The 23792-nt window shown below is 35.2% G+C and overlaps 1 protein-coding gene across 1 annotated transcript in view; it reads right to left on the bottom strand.

Annotated features, from left to right (window-relative positions):
• Positions 1-1757: 1757 nt before the first annotated feature.
• The window catches only part of LOC129231203 (rho-related BTB domain-containing protein 2-like), a 93145-nt gene continuing 71110 nt past the window's right edge, over positions 1758-23792 (bottom strand). Inside the window, exons 7-13 of the mRNA XM_054865451.1 lie at positions 22420-22475; positions 21756-21849; positions 18205-18325; positions 9803-9921; positions 8412-8654; positions 4437-4585; positions 1758-2130 (exon numbers count right to left, since the gene is read on the bottom strand). Coding sequence (XP_054721426.1) covers positions 1938-2130; positions 4437-4585; positions 8412-8654; positions 9803-9921; positions 18205-18325; positions 21756-21849; positions 22420-22475 — 975 coding nt within the window. The 3' untranslated portion in view covers positions 1758-1937. The remainder of the gene's footprint in view (positions 2131-4436; positions 4586-8411; positions 8655-9802; positions 9922-18204; positions 18326-21755; positions 21850-22419; positions 22476-23792) is intronic.

Genomic DNA, 23792 nt, shown 5'->3' with positions numbered 1-23792 from the left:
TTTAATATTTAAATTTTAAAAAGCAATATTAATCTATATTTTTAATACCTAGTAATATGATTTTTAATCTTTTAATAACTAGTTATTTCGAATGAGTAAAATTAATTTTATTTTAAGCAAGGCCAAATTACAAAAGTGCAAAAATATTATGATCAGAGAAATATGTAAAAATTTTAAATTGATTAATTTTAACAAAGTTGAAAATACATCTCAGTATTCGCTTCAAAATAAATAAAATAAAAAATCCTAAAATCGGCCAGAAAAAAAAAACCTTGTACCTATAATTCGTGGCGTTGTATAATCCACGGATAATACGATGCAAAAAAAAAAAAAAAAAAAAAAAAAAATGCAGTTTTTTATTTTAGCAACTAAATTAAAAACGTGACAATAATAGAAAAACTTTTAAGGTACATTCAAAACTAGTATAAAACTAATCTAAAAAAACGCTAATTACGAGTCAAGAAAGGAGAAAACGGTCTTGTCGCTTATTTTACATAGCCTGAATAGCGTAACAAGAACAATCAAGCTATGTAAAATAAACAACATACAGCAGAGTAACGGTCTCGGCGAATCCTGCTGTAAATATTGAGGTTCAATGCGTTGGTGTTGAGGGGGGGGGGAACAGAACAGCGTATGATCCGCACCTCATTCGTTTTCCACTTTTTTAACAGATACTCTGCAGGAAAATGCGGTACAATCTTTTTCTTTTTAATTTCAAGCACATAAAAATAAATAAATAAATAAATAAAAATAAAATAAATAAATCAAAAATAAATAAAAACTTATAAATTATTGCCTGAAAAAGTGAGGGGACCCGGGCCCTTTCTGGCCCGTGTCACGAGCCGCCACTGACTGATCCTCCATTTTATCTATACTGAAATGGAGGATTCATATACGGAGGATACAAATAGCTTTGTTTTGCTTTGCACATAGTGCTGGTTTAGGGTTAACGCAACATGTTGTTTAAAATTTACAAAAAAAAAAAAAAAAAGTGATTCAATTTTAACTAAAGGAAAAAATTTAGTACATAAGCAATTCTTACCTTTTAAAATCAAGAAGGGAGGCTACACAAAGTTAAGGACCTATTTGACTTCAAAGAGAATAATGCTGAAATTCTTCCACACTTAGTTGTTTAGCTTCTCTACGAAGTCGTTTCACATACTGAACCGGCAAGAATTGATGTCAGGAGCGTTTTGAGAGTTTTTTTTTTTTTTTTTTGCCATGTAGTGTTATTGTTTGGTACCAAAAACTTAACCGACTGAATGACCGGAGATCGATCGACTGAATCAAAATGAAGGAAATTCGAAGCGCGTGAAAGCTTTAAACGACTTTATTTTTGATATAAATGATTACTATTGATAAGTTTTTTTTCCACACCAAAAAGTAAAAATTTCTATAACTCATTTTTGTTTTTAGTTACGATTGAAAAGTATTTTTCAATCGGGCGGAAGAGGACAGCTTTTAAAAGAGTATCGATGTTGACATATCGGAAAGTAGGTTCCTTTAGTACTGGATAAATTTCTTGTTTAAACTTCGGCCAATAATACGCCGACGCATAAACTCTTGTCAAAAAGAGTGTGACTATATTAGAAAAAGCAATACTTTAAAGGAATAGTTCTCTATTACCCGTATAAGAAACTTCACCTATCAAGTATTGAATGTTTATTGACTAATTAACCTTAACGAAAAAATTCAATGCGCATAAACAATTAAACAATTTATTTAGTGTATACAAACAGATGCCCAGAACGGCAACTCAATAATAAACTGAAGTTTAAGTTATTGAGCGCTTAAAACTTGTTCACTTTGTATTTGTAAGTAAAACACTGTTCAAATTAATTTCAAATTCTTTTAATAAAAATAAAATTTCATGCGTTTGTAGAAATACACGAAATCAAAACTCAGCTGTATACAAAAGGAAATATGATATGAATTGCTTAATTTTCATTAGACTTAATAGCCATTTCAGCTTGCTTTGAATCTTCTGCAGATTGTTTGTTTCTATTTGTAGAATTCAAACATTCGTTCACTTTCTTCTTTGCTGTCTTCCACAAAAGAAACTTCGGAGGCTTTTCCTTCTGTTCTCTCTCTCGTAGGCAGCGTTCATAGTAGTCCTGTTCTTTAAGGTAGCTGGAAATATCCAAACATTTTCAGACAGTTAAATATAAAAATAATGCAAGAAGTTTACATTTTATGCTGTGAGATGGCACCAGTGTTGGGCATTAATGAATTATTTTTTCAATTGCCTTGTTAATTGACTGAAAAGTAATTGCAATTAAATTAATTGCAATTAAACTATTAATTGTACTTTGCAATTAATTTAATTGGATTAATGTACGTTAATCGCTTTTCACGATTAAAACAATTGCAATTAATTTTTTAAATCGTTTTACGAAACAATTAAAACTAACAATTAACTTAATGTATCAATAGGTAGTGCGCAAGGTACAGAGTTCAAAGTATTACTTCGATTTCGTATTTTCGTTCAGTGCTGATTGCTCGCTCGCCGCGTGAAATATTCTCGTCTTGGCAAGTTTTTTCCACACGTAAATGTTTGTGTTTTAATTAAGTGTTTCAAGTTTGCTAATCATTGTTTTACGAGGAGGTGAGAAAGAAGGACATAACAGGGGACATAAGATCTCAGAGACCGCTCTGTTTTATTTATTTATTTTTTTTAATCGTGTAATTAAGATGCATTTCTGTAATTTCCCTCAGATGTTCTTTGGACTTTTACTAGTGCGGGAAAAAAATATATTTTTTAATTTTTAATTAAAATATATCTTTTTTGGGGAAATTTTGCTGGAGCCATAAGATTTTTTGAGAAAAGTCATATGCTGCAGTAAATAATTTATTGCGTATTCGTAATAAAGTTACTGTTGTGCATTGATATTTTATTTGTTGCTAACATGTGTATTGAAATAGTTAGATAGTAATATGGTACCCGTCCGGCGTCCACGTCCCAGGTAGACCTGTCGCCTGTAGAATATATTATACAAAACCAGTATTTATATTTTAAGAGTTAGTTTTAAATAAAATTCAGAGAACAATTGACAATTGTTAGTTGTAGTAAAGTACAATTAACAAGTAATTGATTGTTAACTGTGGTAAACTACAACTAACAATTAATTAATTGTTAACTGTAGCAAAATACAATAACCAATTAATTAAGTGTTACTTGTAATTTTTCACAATTACAATTGATCAATTGTTAATTGTGGTTACGTTTACCAATTAATCAATTGCTAATCTTTAATTGTCAATGCAATTAAAATTTGCCCAACTCTGGATGGCACCCCTTGGTCGGAGCGTAGGCAGAACTACAAGCAAGTACCAAACAGCTGGTTGGGCATCTAAAGACTGAATGCCGTAACGAGCAGTTTGGTCTTTGCTAGTAAATATCACTGTCCTATAAACATTATTAAACCTGTCTTGACATTGTATAATTTTGTGTAATTTGTAATTTCTTGTATTTAATTTCACTTCTCTCAATTTGACAAAAGATAATGAAAAAAAGAAATGCTGTTAGCATAATACATGTATCCAGGTTATTGATGGAACATTGAAAGGAAGGGGAATGTGGGGCGAAGTGAAATAGTTACGTTAATTTATCAACAATGCAAACCTAAACTGGCAGCATAGTGAAAGCCACAGATATCTTTTTCACAATATTTTGACGCTACCAGGTTTGCCCAACTATAGTTTAACACCTGTCAAAAGTCAATTAATTGAAAGATAGACGTACATCTTACCAAACAGCCACGTGATTGAGATCAGAAACATAATTTTGGCCGTAATGATCATTCTAATATTTTTTTGGAATGAGATCTTTACTATGAAGTATTCTAAATCATTTACTACAAAAGTGGTAAGAAGTTACGCCTAGACAAATTTGTACTTATGATAAAAAGTAAAGGGCACCTCAATCAGAAATTTGAGACAAGTGTTTTCTTTATTTTCAGTAAGGCTCTTGATCAAAATCTGTTTTTTATAGTTTTAAAGAAGACTTGAATCGATATCGACTGGTTCCTTAAGCCTTGGTTTCTTAGGAGCAAACACGCCGATCGTCGGCGTCGCTCCTCGCCGAGGCGAAAACTTGATTCTTTTGCGCATGCGGGGCCCAAGCTAAAACGACGTCGTGAATAGCCACGCCGGAATTCACTTGACTTTGATTTCAACGTCACGGCGAGGAGCGACGTCGAAGATCGGCGATTCGCTTCTAGGAAACCTGAGCTTTACTTGCTTCTGCAGCACGCTGCACGCATGATAGCCGAATATAATTCGTAGTTTTTTTTTTCTTTCCAGGTTTGTACATAAACGAAGGTAAGGTTTTTTTTTTGTCATTCTCAAGTCAATAAAATAATAATAATATCAAAAACATCTCATGTAAAGTTTTAAGTTTCTTCCAATGTATGAATCAGAGATTAAAATGTACATACTGTAAAGGCGGCCATCTGTTTTTATTTAAATAGGCTTGATTATCAGGATGCAAAGATCGCAGAAGCTTCGGATATTTAATGGACATCGCTACATAGTTAATGATAATGTAATACTGACACCAGTCTGATAGTTGATGGGCATTATGCACCTATAAATAAAGAAAAAGGCATGCGTTATTACCTCCACTGAAAAATATCCGACTAAACTAAACAACAGAATACTGGTTCAACAACATAGTACTGATAATACAACATACTACTGGTTCAAATAGATTGTACAGCGTAAAACTTACACTGCGAGATATGACGGAGATTTAAAAATAAAGAAATAAATAAATAATTATAATGAAAGATGAGATAAACAGTGTACATTTAGAAAGGAGTCAGCCATAGATGTAACCATTGTAAGAGATAAAATGCAGGGAGTGAAGACTTTCATTCGTGAAACAAAGATCCCAAGTCACGTGATAGATTTCAAAGCAAAGCATTGGAAGAAATCTGGTTTCTTTCGCAAGTTTCACGCAAAACATGTCATCCGTTCGTCACTGTTGAGTCACATGACTTGGCGTCTTCGCCTCAGCTTTTGCTAAGCCAATGATTGAACTTACTCCCTCCACTTAGTACCTCCTGCTCTAAGGATGTAACTCCATCAATGCAGTTTAAATACTTTTCGCTCCAGGTCCCCCGTACCCTCCACTGTTTGTGGTTTAACTAGTTGGATGGGACCCCGAAGACAGCTCTGATTTTTTGCTCCAGACCAGCAGCCGAGCAGTCCCTGTTTCAGCACCCCCAGAGGTATCGTTTCTCTTGGAAGACTTTATGACCACGAGCATATTTAACGTCCCCCTGTCACCATTAGTGAAGACGGTGGATATTCGACTGGCTAGGTCGAACCCGGGACCCTCCGGTCACGTCCGATGCCTTTTCGATCAGATCACAACAGCCTCATTTTAAATACTACATTTTTCTTCGTATCTTAATAAAATTAATAAGTTCACACGACAGTTAACAATAAAGGTAACCGTACTCATAGTTCATTGATATGCGCGAGGTTTTTCTCGTTGTTGTGGGAACATGAGTTCAGTTGCAGATTGAAAAAATTTCAGTAATTTAATTTTCAAGAATATTTCAATCATATTAAGGGCAATACAAAAAATAACCTATTTTTAATACGCATTATACGTGTCATTACTTTCGCTACCATGGTCTTAAAATACTAATGAACTTCAAATTATGTACCACTTTATCTTTCATAGATATATATTTTTCTTTTTGACGGGGGAGGGGGGTACCTCAGTTATTTTTACGAAATGCAACAATGGGTCTCTATCGGTCAGAAAAATGCGCCTCTTATTCGAAGTTTCTCTTTATTTTTGCTTCATGTTTTCAGAAATACAAAGTTATGATTTCAGTTTTTAATTTTGAGAATTTTTTACTTTTATGAAGAGGAGCCAAAGTAGTATTTAATGGTAATATGTATGAGTTCTTTGTCATTCATTTTTCTACCTGGGGATTTAGATCTTACCAGGGAACCGTGCAAATAGTGTAATAATGAAAAATAAATAAATAAATAAATAAATAAAATGGGTAGCTATCGAAAAAGAAAATTGGGACATTTTTGACACAAAACAGTATTTGTCTTCGTGTCCCCATAATCGAGATATAAAGTCCTAAAGATTGTTAAAATTAAAAAAAAAACCGCCAAGTTTAAAGACTTGGCGAGAATTTGAAGATACGAATATCTCGCCGACGATTTCACCGTCTGCATGTGGCAGGACATCCATCTGCAAGGCGTGTGAAAGCATTGAGAAGAGATAAAATGTAGGGAATGAAGACTCATTCATGAAACCGACATCAAAAGTCACGTGATAGATTTTAAAGCAAAGCATTGGAAGAAATCAGGTCTCTTTCGCTTGTTTCACGCAACACGTGCCAACCATTCGTTGTCGTCGAATCACGTGACTTGGAGTCTTTGGGTCAGTTTTTGCAAAGCCAATGATTGCACTTGCTCCCTCCATGTTAATTCCTGCTCAAAGTGTGAAAGATGTCTTCTATTACTTACTGAAACTCGCCAAATTTAGACGACATTTCTTTACATTTCAGCAGACTTTAGGACTTTATATTTTGATTATGGGGACACGAGGGCAAATAATTTATGCTCCCAGAAACATGTTTCACTATGCACTTTTGATTGCTACTTACTCAGATTTTTTTAATCATTACATTTTCGTTTGCTGTGTATACAAATTGTGTGATTTTCTTGAGTAATTTTTACAAAGTGCAACAATGAGTCACTAGCGTAGGTTGGAAAGATACTGTTGCTACTGAAAACAATGAGATTTAATTTTTTTTAATTAATGATGCTTTGAGAACTATATTCAATTCCCAAACGGTTCAAATAGGAGGTATAATGACAACATAGGAACAGAACACTTTCTGGAAGAAACGAACAAAGTCGCTTTTCTTCGACAGTCAGAAATGGAAGAAATAGCGACCAATGCAGCTGGCAGTTTCTTAAACTCATTGATCTAATTTTAAAGAAATTGGCTGAGCAGTCATCGAAAATATTTTCTGCTTTTATAACATTAACAAATATAATATTTATTTATTCATTTATCTGCATTTTTAGAAACGAACAGAAAAATTTCTAGGTGCAATTGCTTTTTCAAAACTGAGCTGAGATAAAGGGACATTTCTTTGTTTTGTAAATGCTTCATCATAGAATGCATATAAAACTTATAAAATTTACAGTCAAAGAACATCTTCTATCACATTTTATTAATTTGGGAGCTATTTCCTCAAATTTCTCATTTGAAAGAAATAACTAGCGTTTTTGTTTTTTATTTCTATAAAATAAGAGTAAAGGTATTGCAAATGGTGTGCAAGCGCAAAAAATAAACTACATATTCATATAAAAACTATTGAAATGAATTTTTCGGTGAAATGTTTCTTGGCAGTGTTGTCTTTTTGTATCAGAGGACAGGAGGAATCACGTGTTTATTATTTTCAGCATCTTCCCCTCTTTGAATTCCTTTGCTCCTGGAATTGAAAACCTCAGTGCAAAAAGGGGACAGCTCCACTTAAAAAACTGTCAAGAATTGCAGATTAAATAATTAAATTAAATTAAATTTAATTTAATTAATGAATTAAAAAAATAAAAATAAAAGATGGTTTTAAAAACTCATTTTTAAAGTCTTTGTAATCAATATTACGTCACAACTTGTCTCTATGAAACGAATTTCAATGACGTTTTAACGAAATATAATGTTATAATGTTATATGTGTATAATTAATTATATATGTACTAGATTTCTTCCGTTAGTAGAAATTGGAGCTGTCTATTTCTCGCACCGCTGTCATCAGTTTTGAAAAATCTGCATCAAAGGACTAATCTTAAATTGCAAACTATAGATCGTCTAAGGCAGCGATAGCAAACCTAACACGAAATGCCTATCTACTTTCCCAGTTTGGCGAACACTGTGATTGATTTCAAAGAGGAGGGGTTCTTCCTCCCCCTCCCCCTGTGCCATTGATAAAATCCCGTTCAAAGTAATGTTTACCTCTTTAAAATTTGTAAAACATTCGTATAAATTTTTATCTGTAAATTCTTAGTAAGTTTTGTAAACATTTTTTAAGAACAAAAGGCAAAAAAAAATTTTCTTGAAGATTAAAAATTGTGGCACTTCCAGCAATTATTACAAAAAATTAGAATAATCAGCTAACTTTTGATCAAGAACTGGAGCCTATTTTATATTTCTCCAGAAAATAATATATATTTTTCCTTTGACAAAAAACATGGTCGAAAATGTTCTTATTGTTCGACTAAAAACAGGCTCCAGATCAACTAGTCGATCGCGATCGCCGGGTTGTCTATGATCTAAGGTTTAAAATTATTAGATCGCATTTAGTCGGTACATGTTTATTACAGTTATAGTAAGTAACGCACATTATCAGCTTGACAAGATTTTGAATTACCTGACAATGCTCCAGCAAATACAAGACCAAATCACTCAAATCCTTTTCCTCCAATTTCAGTAGATTCAGTTGCTCAACAACACGAGTTTCTATCAAAGAGATGAAATGAGGCAAGCACAATCTATTTGCTAGTTCTATTATTGCTATGCAGTTATGGACAGTAATGCTATCGTGAATGGAATCCGTATAAAGATAGTGAAGGCACTGACTGAACGTTTCAGTTGATACTCCTGGAAAAGGAATCTGAAAAATAAATTAAAAAATAAATATTAATCGTAATTTTTCAACGAATTTTGGTTTTTGTTGTATTTTTAGTTAAGATGAGAGTGTTTTCTTCATATAGCGGAAGTTTTTTGAACAATGTACGGCACCATGAAGAAATTAGTTTTTAACCGGTTTGTACACTGTAATGAACCGGCGTTGATTAATTATTTGTTATTTTGAAAATCAGTTTTTTATACAGCTTTGTTTACTATTGTAATGTATTTCCTGCTAATTTTACAACCCGTGTCAAATCTTCCTTGACATTGTTTACTAAAGTTCTAGACTAGAAGTTTTGAATAGTATAGCTAATGGCTACAGAAAAAAGTAACCACTTTTACTATTTCGGTAGCCATTTATGTATATAGACTCGGAGTTTGCTTCGAGTAAATCACCTCTTCGCTATTCGGTAACTTATATCACCTATTGGGTAAGTCACCTATTCGCTATTAATAACATTAACAGTAAATTAAGACATTATAATACACAGTATAATGGATTTCTTTGAGTATAAAGATATAAGCGTATAATACACACACAAAAGAAGATATGTTACACCATTTTAAACAAATGTATTTGGAAAAACGGAGTGAATGTAAATGTGGAAACTCATACAGGCCTTGGTTTATGTATCAGTCGGAAATTTCTGTAGCCTGACACGGTTATTTTTCAAGGAATTAGGGATTGTAGATTATCGTAACTACTAAACAAACTATGAACAAAAAAAAAAAAAAAAACGCTATCTTAAAAACGAACTAGTTTTAAATACAAATAGGTATGCATAAAAATGTCAGGTTTCATTTATTTTGTTACTATTAAATAAAAATATTAGTTCTAAAATAAACGATGAAAAATTACTTTGCGTAAGTTCCTAGGTGGCGTCGACTAGGGTCCTCTGACGCACTCAACGAGACGGATAGCATCAGGGATGTATATGATTGGAAGCGCGTTGCCACTTTTTTCCGACTGGAGCTTGATTTTTTGGTAGCTATTTTAAGTTAAATGGTCGCCCATCGGCGACTGGCGACCACTCATCTAGAGCTTTATGTTTACTCGTTTCATAACTATGTACAGTTTAGATGAAAAATAAAATATTTTACTGTATTCATTTTTTAATAACAGGAACTTACAACGTCAGTAAAACTTTCTCTGAAATCGCCTCCAAACATGGCAGCCATTACGACACATCGAGCCATTAAAACAGAACGATGGGCATGGCATTTTCCATCATCTACTTCAAATATGACATCTGCCAAAATTAAAAAAAGAAAGAAAAAAAATGCATAAAATGAATAAATACATAAATAAAATATCAGCAAAATAAATATTGCAAAGGCTTTTTCCTCTATAATGACGCATACAGGGTGTTCCAAAAGTAACCAATCCGCTGAACCAATCGAAACAAAATTTTAGGTATGGTTATTTGAATGGGTGGCGAGAAAAACGTTGTATGTTGAAAACAACAACTTTTCACTTCAGCCAAAAAACGAATCTGCTTAATGCAATATACGAAACTGGCAACTGAGAGCAACAATAAGGTAGCTATTATATATTGGAATAATCTATACTAATAAAATAAAGCTGCAGAGTTTGAACGCGCTAATCTCAGGAACTACTGGTTCGAATTGAAAAAATATTTTTGTGTTGAATTGAGGAAGGCTATAGGCTATATAACATCACGCTATGACAATTAAGAGTGAAGCAGCAATAAAAAATGTTATGAAAACAGAAAAATTTATATAATAATATAAAATGCTTGGAATGCAGAATATGCGTAGTCACAGTGGCTCGACCTGAATGTGCAGGTTTCGCGATCCGGTGGGCGTAGGTTCGAGTCAGCCATGAGGCAAACCACGAGGGTACTTTTCAGAGAACATCCTAAACGATGCTATAACTGACTTGTAAAAATCTATATAAAAAACGTATCATTGTCCTATTTTTCTTATTAATTAACTAATAATATAAAATTCAAGAGTTTGTTTGAACTCTCTAATATCAGGAACTACTGGTTCGAATTGAAAAATTAGCGATGAACTATGTAGGTGAAGGATTATTTTGAGTTTTAAAGCTACTGTTAATATTTATGTGTTTTGGCGAATTTAAATTGCTAAAAGACTTTAATAGGACTTTTTTTTGGAAAAGTGTGTACGTATTTTAGTTGAAGAAGAATGATCATTTCAAATTAAAAGGGTAGCGGGGGGCGTGGATTTTTTTTTTTTTTTTTTTTTGTTCAATATACTTCCTTTAACTTTTTAGCATGGGCATCGCCGTGCGGGTACTGCTAGTAATAATAAAATCTCAGTGGCCTGTTTAGTATATTGCACTAAGCAGATTCGTTTTTTCGCCTGCAATGAAAAGTTAGTTTTCACCATAGAATTTTTTCCCGCCATTCATTCATTTGAAAGTATGCGCTTGAGATTCTGATTAATTTAAACTACGAAGTACTCACGGTTACGGTAAATGAAATTTCAAAATTTTCGAAAGGCAGCACCAATTTCCTCCGTGGGTAAATTGATCGGCACATTAAAAAAAGACAAATTGGGTTAGAACGAGAGACGCATGAAGAAACTTGCTTTTGTAAAGCATTAGAGAAATATAACAGACTAATTACAATGCAAGAGGAGTTTTGACTAACTTTGAATATTTCACAAGATTAGACGATTGTAGTAGAAGCATCACGTGCAAAGCACTGCATGTTTAAAAAACCTATGGAAAGCATCTTTCGTCTGTCTGATGAATTTGCCAACTGAGTTCGTCACATGCAATTGGTACAACGTCATTTGTGGTTTTTCAATACGCCAATCAATCTTCCGTAAAGAAAAAGTGGGTGTTGCCATTCAAAAATTTCCCGATTCGTTCACTGTCACCGTGCAGAATATGCGTAGCCACGGTGGCTCGACCTGAAAGTGCAGGCTTCGCGATCCGGTGGACGTAGGTTCGAGTCAGCCATGAGGCAAACCTCGACTGACTACTCGATGATTTTAAAAAACGAACTGTAAGCACTGCGTTTTTTGAAATCATCGCAATCTTCAGTGCAAACCTTGAAACTGCCATATCTAACATTTCTGGCTCGAGTAGTTCTACGGATAGGTCACTAGAGCAAGTTACTTCTGGACCACCTTGTAGTTTATTTTGATTTACGAATAGGAAATTGAAATTTAATGTAGTTGCAGCACCACACACATTTTCACCAAAATTAGAGCAGCGCGGTGCATCGAACACTCACCAAAGCGCCCACATGACTAGTCCAACCCTGGCGTTTCGTCATAATAGCAAAGAGAAAAAATAAAGAGGAATAGATTTTGACATTCTATTTATTACTATTTTTGGATCAGTATGGGATACATCGTCGCCTCACAGCAACAGTAAGATATCTTTTTGCATGAATAACAGTACGATACTCTACTGTTGTTTTCAGGTGACGATATATCGCACCCCGGCAAGAAAAGTGATACAGTAAAAACGTACTAACTATTGATTTAAAATTGAAATTAAATGCCCTTTCTTGCAGCAAAACTTTCACAAAGTTAGCTTACATAACTGCTGCGTGGTGGGAAAAAAAGATATAATCTATAGTAACGCATCATTAAAATTTCATAATTTATAAAAAAAAAATTTCGAACTTTAAGCATGTATCATTAATTTAGGCAACAAAAACTGACTAGTAAACATCACGTATCGCGTCATAATGGTTTTGAGCGCATTGCAAAATTTGAGACGAAATCACTTAAAACTACTATTGCGTAAAACCTTGATTTTCTCGAAGATGTTTTTTTTTTAGTTTGTATCACTTTCTTTGCCAGGGTGCGATATGTCCCTAAGTTCAAATTTATTTTACAAATTATCGAATGCAAGTACAGGGTTGTACAAATTAAAATTCCCCAACTCAGAGGCCTGTGCAGGATGTTCTATGGGTCATAATGTGATGAAATTTTGGAAACATACAATTCAGATCATGCGCTCGTAATTTATTTAAAAAAAATAGTACCTGAAGTTGCCGATAGGTGGCGTTGCAGATCAACAAGACATTCCATAGATGTTCTATATGTCTGCCGTGGTTCTCCACAACTTTTTCCATCTGTAAAGCAGTGTGTTCCACAGCGGAACGCAATAAGTGCACATTAATACCACGCACATTCTGAATAATTGAGTCTTTCAGATCTGCCAAGGTTGCTAGATTTTCTCGTTGGACTTGATCTTTTAAAAATCCCCATAACCAAAAGTCGCCTGGGGTGAGATCAGGCGAGCGAGGAGGCCAAGCTGTTGGGAAACAGCGGCTGATCACACGTGCATCAGTGAAAGTTGCCCGTAACACATGTTGAACGCCCAGAAGAATATGGGGAGGTGCACCATCCAGCATAAATATCGTGTCCTGGAGGTGGCCACGTTGTTGCAGTTCAGGAATCACAAACGTTGTCAACATGTCCTGATATCGTCTTCCTGTGACAGAGCAGGTTTCGAATCCTCTTGGAGTCACCTCTTCAAAAAAATAAAGCCCAATGATGAATGTTGCAGTGAAACCGCACCATACCGTAACCTTTGCAGGGTGCAAGGGCACTTGATGAATCGCTCGCGGGTTTTCACTTGCCCAAATGCGGCAGTTGTGCGCATTCACTTGACCATTCAGGTGAAAATGGGCCTCGTCCGTCCAAAGAATATTCCACGGCCAAGCGGCATCGACTCCATTCTGGCAAGGAACTGCAGCGCAAATGTTTCCCGAACCCCAGGGTCCCCGTCCGGCAGCTGATGAAGACTATGGATTTTGTAAGGAAAATAGCGTAGGATTCGACGTATCACACGCCAGACGGTTGTATAGGGCATATCCACAGCACGAGAAACACGTGGCACACTGACAACACCATGTGGCGATTGTTTAGTGGTATCCACGACCGCCAAAGCAACGTCTTCTACGCGTGCAGAATTCACAGCATGGCGACCTCTACCTGGCAAAATTCCCAGTTGTCCAGATCTCTCGAACTTCCTCATCATCTCTCTTAAAGCGCGTGGTGACATCAGTCCTCGGCGCATGTTCTTCAGCCGACGGAATGCTCTTAAAGCAGCACATGAGTTCTCGTCATTCTGGTAAAAAAGTTTGAACAATAGAGCTTTGTCTTTCAAAGTCACCATTGTGTACCAGCGAGGTTGAAAATAACTGCCTGTGCAGCGCCTGTCTTCGACCTTCCACTTTTTTAGGGCTCATCTTTTGCATACGTTGCGCAGAAGCTTTATTTCTGCAAATCACGTTGTTGAAATATGCAAGTTTCTCCAATTACTTGTGTTACAGCGCCATCTATCGGCAACTTTTAGTACTAATTTTTTTTTTTAAATAAATCACGAGCGCATGATCTGAAGTGTCTGTTTCCAAAATTTCATCACATTATGACCCATAGAACATCCTGCACAGGCCTCTGAGTTGGGGAACTTTAATTTGGACAACCCTGTACAGTGCGGAGCAAAAAAGAAACCTCTCAAACTGCTTCTGACACCATTATTCCACTAAGTGGGGACTCAAGCCCCCCCCCCCCCACCTCAAAAAAGAAACTTCTCAAACTGCTTCTGACACCATTTTTGATAAATGTAAAATGACCCTCTGAATCCTGAGTCCCACTCCCCACCTAGCTTTCTTCAGTTTTCGACAATTTCATAGCCATTATATTTGTTTGGAGAGGAAGGCAGTATTACACAGTGTGCCCACTAAAGTCCTTTGTCACCGTCTTAATTTCAGAACGACTGTTCTTATCTTTATACACGCGATATCTAGTTAAAGTAAATCGGATATGCGCTACCGAATGAGACCACTTACAGTGCCACCTGGTGGGAAATTGCGGCGCTATAATTTATATCTCTAATACAGGTTGAGATGGAGTAAAAAAAGTGGTTTACAAAGTTGTAGAGCATCATCGATTTAGTACGAAAAGACACCTTGTAAACATCAATGCAAAGAATAGAACTCTGAAACGAGCATTTGTTTTTCCGTGACTTCTTATACTGTGACGGTAGAAAATGATCTGAGATAGAAAAAGAATAACAAACTGTAACAATATACCTTTTTTTGACAATTCGGTGTCATGTTTCACCCGGAAGACTATTATTTCTCCTTCCGTCCAAATTTCGTGATGTCATGAAAACCAAATGCACGTTTTAACCGTTCTATTTTTCATATCCATGTCAATGAGGTGTCTTTCTGTACAAAGTCCAGAACGCTCTACAACTTTGTAATTAATTTTCCCTCTATCTCGTTGCGTTTCCGAGATACGAAAGCTAACTCCGCGGTTTTCCACCAGGTGGCGCCATGAGCGGTCTCATTCGGTATCGCATATCCGATTTACTACACCTAGACACCACGCTTATAAAGACAGCAGCAGTCTGTCCGAAGTTAAGAGGGTGACGAGATTTTTAATGGGCACATTGTATTAACCATAAGCATTCTTTTGACTTCTGAGAGGCTGGATAGGTGAATCTATCAGAAGCACGAAAATTTGTAGTATCCAGGAGTCACCTATTTTTCGTAAAGAGTGCGAAAACTGTAATGTTATAACAAAATATATGCTAAAAGAAAGTTGGGCGCCCGTATAGGGGGGCAAGTGGGGACTCAAGCCCCCCCCCCCCCACCTCCTTTAGAAATTAGAACTAACTTGCTTTTAGTACTTTTTTCTTCGAAAATTTTTTTAAAAACATTTCTTCTCCAGTCGTTAATTAATAAGTTATTAAAAATGTCAAATTTTACTAACTCTAATTTGTACTGAAATCGGTTTCCATGGGGAAATATCTTGCTAAACCACAGGGAAAATATTTGAGCCCTCCCTTAAAAGTTTGCATATGGGCGCCCATGGAAAGTACACTGCTCAAAACAATTAGGGGAGCACATGGTTATCACAAAATTATGCAAAGATGTATGCCAATAAGTAACATAAAATTAATAATCCCTAATTTAAGAAAAAGGAGATAAGGGCAAAAACCGAGATGTTGCAGAAAAGTCTGTTTTATTGCCATAAATGTGAAATTCGATTGCGCATTATATATATATATATATATATATATATATTAGGGTGTGTCTTATAATGCACTTTTTAAAAAAGTTTTGAATTTCTTATGGGGCACCCCTTTAATTGCTTCCTTTTGATGAAAAAATACACACATAAAAGTTTCATAGAATTTGAACATAATTTAGGGGGTGCTACCAGTGATTAAAATCACATTCATTGTGAAAAAATAGTGTAAAAATTAACTCCCCAATATATCTTGTCACATTTTTAATCAACATGAAATTAGCTTGGTTGGGTTTAATATAACACAAATATCTATTTCATATATATACAAGAAAACAATAAGCATTTCATGGTTGTCATTTTATGTAATAATGTCAGAAAAGCATCCGAAAGTTCGGTAATGCCATTCATATCATAGGTTTACACTTTCGGTCTTTTACATTCAGGAATATTGTAATTTTTCTCTTTGTTACTTCCATGTGACAATACAAACTTTTCACTGATTGCTACTTACTATGCAGACTAAATAAATAAATTTTAAAAAAATAAAAAGAGAGAGAGTTGACAAATTTTGCAGCAGTGGTAGCACCCTCTAAATATTGTTCAATTTTTATTTTTCAGATATGAGATTTTTTTTTCGTCCAAAGGAACAAAATGAGAGGGTGCCTCATGAAAAAATAACACCTTTAAAAATAAGACGCACCCTATATATATATATATATATATATATATATATATATATATATATATATATATATATATATATATATATATATATATATATATATATATATATTTCTTTTTGAGACAAGGTTACTTGAGAATGTCTCAACATTTCTCAACAACGCGATTTACCGGAATCCATGGCATGACGTTATAGGCAGACCGGAATCCGGGCAAACCGTAGTGTCGCGGACGCTGTTAAAGTCCACAGAAGTGTAGTGCATGACTGTAGATTCGATTCCAAGAAGCAGGAAACGTTAGATGTCGACCAGGGCAAAGTCGGCCATGACACGCCACTACAGCAACTGATGACCGGTATATACGGTTAACAGCCCGTCGAAACAAAACAGAGAATGCTACGCAGCTGCAAAGACAGTTGCTCTTGGCAACAGGACGAAGGGTATCCAGCCAAACAGTACGTAATCGGCTTCATGAGGGAATGCTCTATGCACGTAAGTCAATGATCTGTATTCCGTTGACCCCACGCCACCGTGCAGCCCGAAAAAGATGGGCTGCTGAACATCGAGATTGAGAGCAACATGATTGGAACCAAGTGCTGCTTACAGATGAGTCTCGATTTAGCCTGGAGTTTGACACCCGACGTGTTCTGGTATGGAGGGACAGAGGCACTCGAAATAACCCCGCATTCGTGCGTGAAAGTTCACAATACAGACGAGCTGATTGGATGGTATGGAGTGGAATCAGCATAGACGGACGTACGGACCTGCATATCATTCGGAAAGGCACTTTGACGGACCGAAGGTATGCAGACGAGATACTTCGACCTCATGTCATCCCTTACGCTGGAGCCATTAGAGATTCCTTTGTTTTCCAGGATGATAATGGCCGACCACATAGAGATCGTCTGGTGGAGAACATGCTTGAAGCTGAAACAATACTGTGTATGGAGTGGCCAGAGTGCTCTCCTGACCTGAATTCAATGACCGAGCATGCTTGGGACATGCTCGGACGTCGCATTGCTGCGCGACCAAGGCCGCCTGTTACTGTTCGAGACTTGGAGATTGCATTTCTTGAGGAGTGGAACAGTATTCCTTATTCAGATCAATAACCTCTTCACATCCATGGCACACAGGTGTGCAGCAGTCTAAGCTGTTCGAGAAGACCGCACGCCCTATTAAAACTCATGTATCATATCTGAACAGTACCTTTTTATCATTTACATGTAACCAAATTGCTGCTTTAAATCATCTTTTCATGTTTTTTCCGTATTTTCAAAGAATCAAAAAGCTTAATTCCAATTTTTTTAACGTATTTTTTCTGTATTGCACATTGATACGCGCGTGCTATCCATTGTATGCCAATACATGGCTGTCTTGCACGGTTTTCTTCACTTTTTTGCTTGCTCCCCAATTGTTTTCAGCAGTGCATATGGCATAGTCCATGTCAATTCAAGCAGAGTAAGAAAAAAATCTTATCTTCATATTCTAAGAAGTTTTTTAATTTAACATATTTGTTAAATTCAGATAAAAGTAAATTACAGAAATACTTTTGTTTCTCTCCAAAAATTTTTTTGGCTCGAGATATAGTTCGCCAAAGATGCCAATCTTGACGCCAGTTCTTATATGCAATTTTCAAAATTTTTTCTGTGAGAGCAAAAATATGACTTTAACTTATTTTCTTTATAATTTTAATGTTTTATCATCAACAGTTTCTGAGACTAAGATAGCCCCCCCCCCCCGCGCCTAAATTAAGAAGGAATATACCATATTTACTTTTCACAGTTAAGTAAATTACATTAGTTTTGTCTTTCTAACACAGCATTATATTTTTCTATTTTTTAGAAAATATTAAAATTTTACCACTAAACAGATGAGATTGCAGACAAATCTTTTTCAAGTTTACTATAAGTTTATCCAAGTATTTTTTCTTTATTTCTATTTCTGAGATATCATTTCCACTCTGGATTTCTTGCATCAAAACCTATAAGATTTAAAAAAGCAAAATTTACCTATCTAAATAATTAGTTCTAGATTTCCAAAAATAGCATTTTATCAATCAGTGTTGCAATAATAATAAAGAAATTTATTATTCTACCAGAAACTAATAAGAAGTAACTCCTCATCACGGTTGTTGCTCAGTGGCTAAAGGTATCATTCGTAGCAGTGAGTCAAATTTTTGACAGGTGTTAAAAATATATTTCCGGTGGTTCTGGTGAAAATGTTTCAAAAGCACGAACTAATTGTCTAAAGATAACCACTTCTACTGAAGACTTCTTTAATGTGATAACAGGAAAACATAATATACAGGTTTAACCACTTCTAAAGTAGCAACAGAATAGATTGCGGAATCAGAGCCACCGAGAGTCAACGTGGCCTTTGTCAGTTTGGTCACCCCCCTTCCCCTACACCTTATGAAACGTGTTACGACTTATAAAACGTGTACTACACTGATTCCGAGCCAGATTCTCCCAAGGGACGGGTCCCTAGTTTTCAACTAGAATGACATGATTTCTTGCGAGTCCTGTACTCCTAGCTGTAATCGGATGCAGTGCAGTAAAATTAGACTAAGAATATTTGTGTCTAATATTTTCAAAAACTTGTCAGATTTAGCAAAAGAATGTTCTAAGATAATACGTTTTTTATAGGTTTTTACTGTCTTTAACTTTATATTGAGTAATATTTTCTTGCAAACAAATTGGCATTGCAATCCAGCTAATGACCAGCAATAACCTACGTTCAGATAGCTCCTTCTTCCTCTCCTAAATCCCACTCCCGCTGCTCGAAGTCTCGAATTTTTAGCACATTAGCTCTTTTGAGGTGCATATCCTTTTCTGTTAATGTTAGTATTTGACTGGACCAAAAGGACGATGCCCCGGAGATTGGAAACTTACGTTATTCGGGGTAAGATTGCGGTAATGAAATCACTCCTTCGAGCAGCAAACATTAAAAAAATGGTACTCTTGTGCAAAAGCACGTCACGACTGAATTGAAACACAATGAAGAGGACCATCGAATCTGTTTCAATTTTTTTGTTCCCATCAGCTGACTTATGTATACGTTGCTGTCCCATTGCTTCCATCCTGAATGTGTGACGCCTACAATATGCGATTAAGAAGCTGTCACGCTACTTGGTGTTTTAATTTGAATCAACGGAATAACGGACGAAAAAGTGAATCACAACATCGTAATTTCATAATTTGGACAAATGAATGCCTCGAACAGGCAAACTTCTTGTTTAGGGCAGCATTTTAATGAACGCAAACTTTCTCAGTAGCTCGTTCTGTACAAATGTAAATAAAAACATAGTATGGTGTTTTTGCTTTTGTATATTAAGTTGTTCATTTTGAAGAGAAGTCCAATAAGCAAAGTTTTGGTTCGATTATGGTGTCTTCTGTTTGGCAATTTCTGGAAAAACAAGGGACTCAACTCTGCAAAATTTAGAAAGTTAATTGTAACAAACTCAATAGATTCGTTCTGTAGTATTGACGATTGGTAAAAACAGGATCGGATTTATACTTAACGGGGCCCTAAGCTATTTCACGTATGGGACCCCTTTTGTAGTTTGAACGACGTTTCTCTCATTGCTGTAAAAGGCAATTTTTATCCCTTCCCCACATTTACTATGTTTGTCTCTATCCTCTGATATATACCGCAATACGTTTTTTTCTTGGATCGTTTTTTAACATTTGTTTCCCTGATGTCCTTTTTGGACATCAGGGACCTTTGGATTCATCTTAAGAGGGGGAATGGTATCAAGAGAGTGACTCAGGACACCCCTCTTAGTGAAGTATAGAATGTCCTCAATTGTAGGGGGTCCAAGGGTTCCTTCCCCGGAGGAAATTTTGAAAAATCGATAAAAATTCTACATTTTGAAGCCTTATAAGATGTAGTTGGATCTACAAAAATATCAGGGCAGAAATAGGCAAACAAAATTTTTTTAAAGTTTTTTACTCTTTTGCAAACTAAGATATACGGTAAAAATTGCTTTTGATTTGACAAATCAATGACAGCAATTGACAGAGAGAAAGAGCGTAGGAAGAGAAAAGACAATGCATTGTTACTTGCTCACGGTGGCTTTCGGTACAATTTGTTTTTAATCACCTCTCCAACCCGCCGACAAATACAACAATGAATTAAATATAAAATGATCAATAGTAAAAAATGCTTTAAAAGAAATATTGTACGGATTTAGAACATAGGTAACAAGAGAATAACATACTGCCCATTTGAATACTTCATAATTTATACACTTGATAAGAAATAAAATTGGAGCCCACTTTTCTTAGGATTTTCAAAGACTTATCTAGTTCTTTTAAAGGACTCTAGAACAATTAAAATTATTTAACGCACTTCATTTGTACTTTCCAGTCTCTGATATTTTAGTACTTAATTGTAAATGTTTGCAGTCCTGTTTCTAACTTTGTAAGAAACAGTTGTTTTAAATTTAGAATAAAAAAGAAACTAGATTTCTCTTGACAAAAACATTTCTTCAGTTGCAAGTGGAACAGAAAGCGAAAAGGAATAGAGATAGTGTATTTTTTCCCCGTACTTAACAGGTTAGCAATATGCAAAAGTTAGATAAAAGCAAGCAGTAGTAAAAGAATTACCATATACTGCATTCGGAATTATACAAAAAGCAAGATATGAAACATGTGAGTAACAAAAATTTGTAATATGATGCCGTGAGAAGCAAAGGGATGTTAGTGGACGTTTTCAAGTTTTGAGTAAAACACGTTTAAAGTTGCGGTCCTAGGTAGGCTTTCATTGAAAAGTTTTTCTAAATCATGCTGCATGACAGCACCTACCAGGGCTACGAGTAGGCTCTTGCCCCAAGACAGAGGAAAGTTTCGCCCACCATTTGTACTGGTTATCTCCAAAATTTTAATTTTGCCACTTACACCCTTTGCTTATCACTGCCTCATTCCCGAAACGTGAGAACCATGGTTTTTATATTTTTGGTGCAGGATGTAGCAAAGCTGAATAGAATTTGACATATATTGGCATTCCTTCTCCCTACCATCTCCCATTTGTGGTTTGTAGCCACACTTTTCCAAATTTCAAGGGTTTCAAGCACTAGAAAATAAAATGTATTTTTTCAACTGCTTTTCTTTTTTTTTTCTTTTTTTTTTTTTTTTGAACGAATCATGCTAATTTCCGGGAGTTGGAGGCCACTAGCAAAGCGGGGGCCCTAAGCTATGGCTTGCTTAGCTTGTACGTAAATCCAGGCCTGGGTAAAAATATTATTATGTTAATATCAATTCTCATGCTTTCCTAAAGAAATAAGTCTTGCAAGCAACAAATAAGTGTGATGTTTAAAGACACCCTTGAAACTGTAAGAAAAATTCAATTGACTATGAATTTACATGAAATCTGAACTTGAATCACAACATTATGTTTTTAACTTGTAGTACCTTCAGTTCGAAAATACTTGTAATTTCTGCCACCTCTTGAAGCTCTGATAAATCAATGTAAGATGTAGTGCCAACTTCTCCACTATAAACGAATCTGAAAAGGAAAAAAAAATCAAGTGACGCAACAAAAATGTAGCTACAGCAGCGCATTATATATAGGATTGATATTTAATGGCCGGGGACCCTGCCCCCCCCCCGCCGGACGGTAACTCTAGTGACTTCTCGACTTCGGTGCGCTGAAATTTGTTACTAAATAATCTAGCAAAACAATAGCTTAAAAAGAAAAACAGATCGCTTCGGGGGGGGGGGATTCTAGGTGAAAAACATAAATTCCTGATCGAGTAACGCTCCTGACGTCATCAACAATGAAACTCGTGCCGTGGCATGATTATTTGATAATATTTTTTGGTAATGTTTGACATTCAGGGAAATGCTTTATTTTGACAAGGCTGAATTGGATCTGGTATCTTAACTGTTTTACTAGTAAGACTGTCATTTTAGGAGACTGAAGAAACGAAAAAGTGGTCAACAATGAACGCTATCTACTGGAATTTAGGGTTAATTCACCTAGTCTCATAATAATAAAATTTTGTTATTTTTTTAGTATGCAAAGTACCTCTAACCTTTCAAAGTATGCAAAGCATTATTGCCTAGATGTACTCACCTGAGGAAAGATGATATGGTGCTGGGTGAGAATTCTTTAAATGCAGTCAAGGTTTCCTATGGATTAGAAAATTAATTAATCCCAAAAATATTCCCTCTTCGCGTTTTTTATTATCATCAATATTTTATATAATTATTAATGCTTGCTTTAATATTTATTAAAGCAAGTAGTTGAAGTTTTAACTATTTACTCTTTTAAAGATTGTTTAAAATTAATCGAGATTACTTGAAACTGACTTCAGAGAGAAATTTTTATTGGTACTAGTAATTATAAAAACCATCGTAATCCTTTACGAGGCAATGGAAAATAATATCTCACCAATCACAACTGCGGAAAAGATTTTTTTTCTTTTCACGACAAAAAATCCTCATGGTTTTGCTTAAACACCAAGTGCAGTTTTACAAAATATCCAGAATTATCGCAATTCAATGAACTGATTTTAAAAATTCATGTTTTTTAAAACTATTCATTAAAAAAATTAATACATGCCATAAAAGAAAAATATACCAATTTTTTTTTTCTTTTTTCAGTTACAAATGCTCAATGTGTGAGTTACATGACATTTGACTTGTAATCCAGTTCGCTCCATACCCTTTATAGTCAATATTCCTTCCACACTGAATGTTTTGTAATCTTACATAAACGCAATTTTAAGGTTCTTGTAGTGTTTTTGGTATAGGTGATCGAGGTCTTTGAAGACTGTCTTTGAAGCAACGGCATAAATGACTTTCGCGCAAAGCAAAAGGCTTATACACTGAACATCTGAAACTGAAAAAGAAAAAATATAAAAAATCCTTGTTATATTTTTCTTTAATTTTGTAAATGATTCTTTTTAATTTTTAAATATCTACAGTAATAGTTTGAAACATATTTAACTTTTAAAATTCGGTCATACTTTCGTGCTAACTTTGCATATAAAACGTGACGTATGAAGTAGTTTGTTATCATATATTGCCATGATATTGGACGTCAAGTCAGTTTAGAAGAAACTACAGTAGAGTGTCATTAATCCCGACTAATAGGGGATTTAGGTCGTCCAAATTAATGAAAGTACGGATGAAACAAAATAACCTATAAACTCATTTAAGGTATACAAGCAAACTACTGTACACAGCAACAATTGTATTATTAGTTCTTAAGAATGAACCTTCATAGAATGAAACTCCATAAGAGGAAACTACAAAAACACAAAACATTAGCAGACAAAAATACATTATTTCGCTCACTCGCCTTTTTTTACCAGTATGCACATCTATCCGGATCAAGCGAAGTCTGGTTTAATACGGTCCGGATAAATGCTTTTTCACTGCATACTGAAGACGTGGATTAATTATTAACATTACTAGTAGGCAGTAAAGATGGCGGTCTGTCAA

The sequence above is a fragment of the Uloborus diversus genome, chromosome 10 (assembly GCF_026930045.1).
Source record: "Uloborus diversus isolate 005 chromosome 10, Udiv.v.3.1, whole genome shotgun sequence".
NCBI classification, from domain to species: Eukaryota; Metazoa; Arthropoda; class Arachnida; order Araneae; family Uloboridae; genus Uloborus; species Uloborus diversus.
The sequence above is the reverse complement of the archived record's forward strand: the minus strand, read 5'-3'. Positions and strand labels throughout refer to the sequence as shown.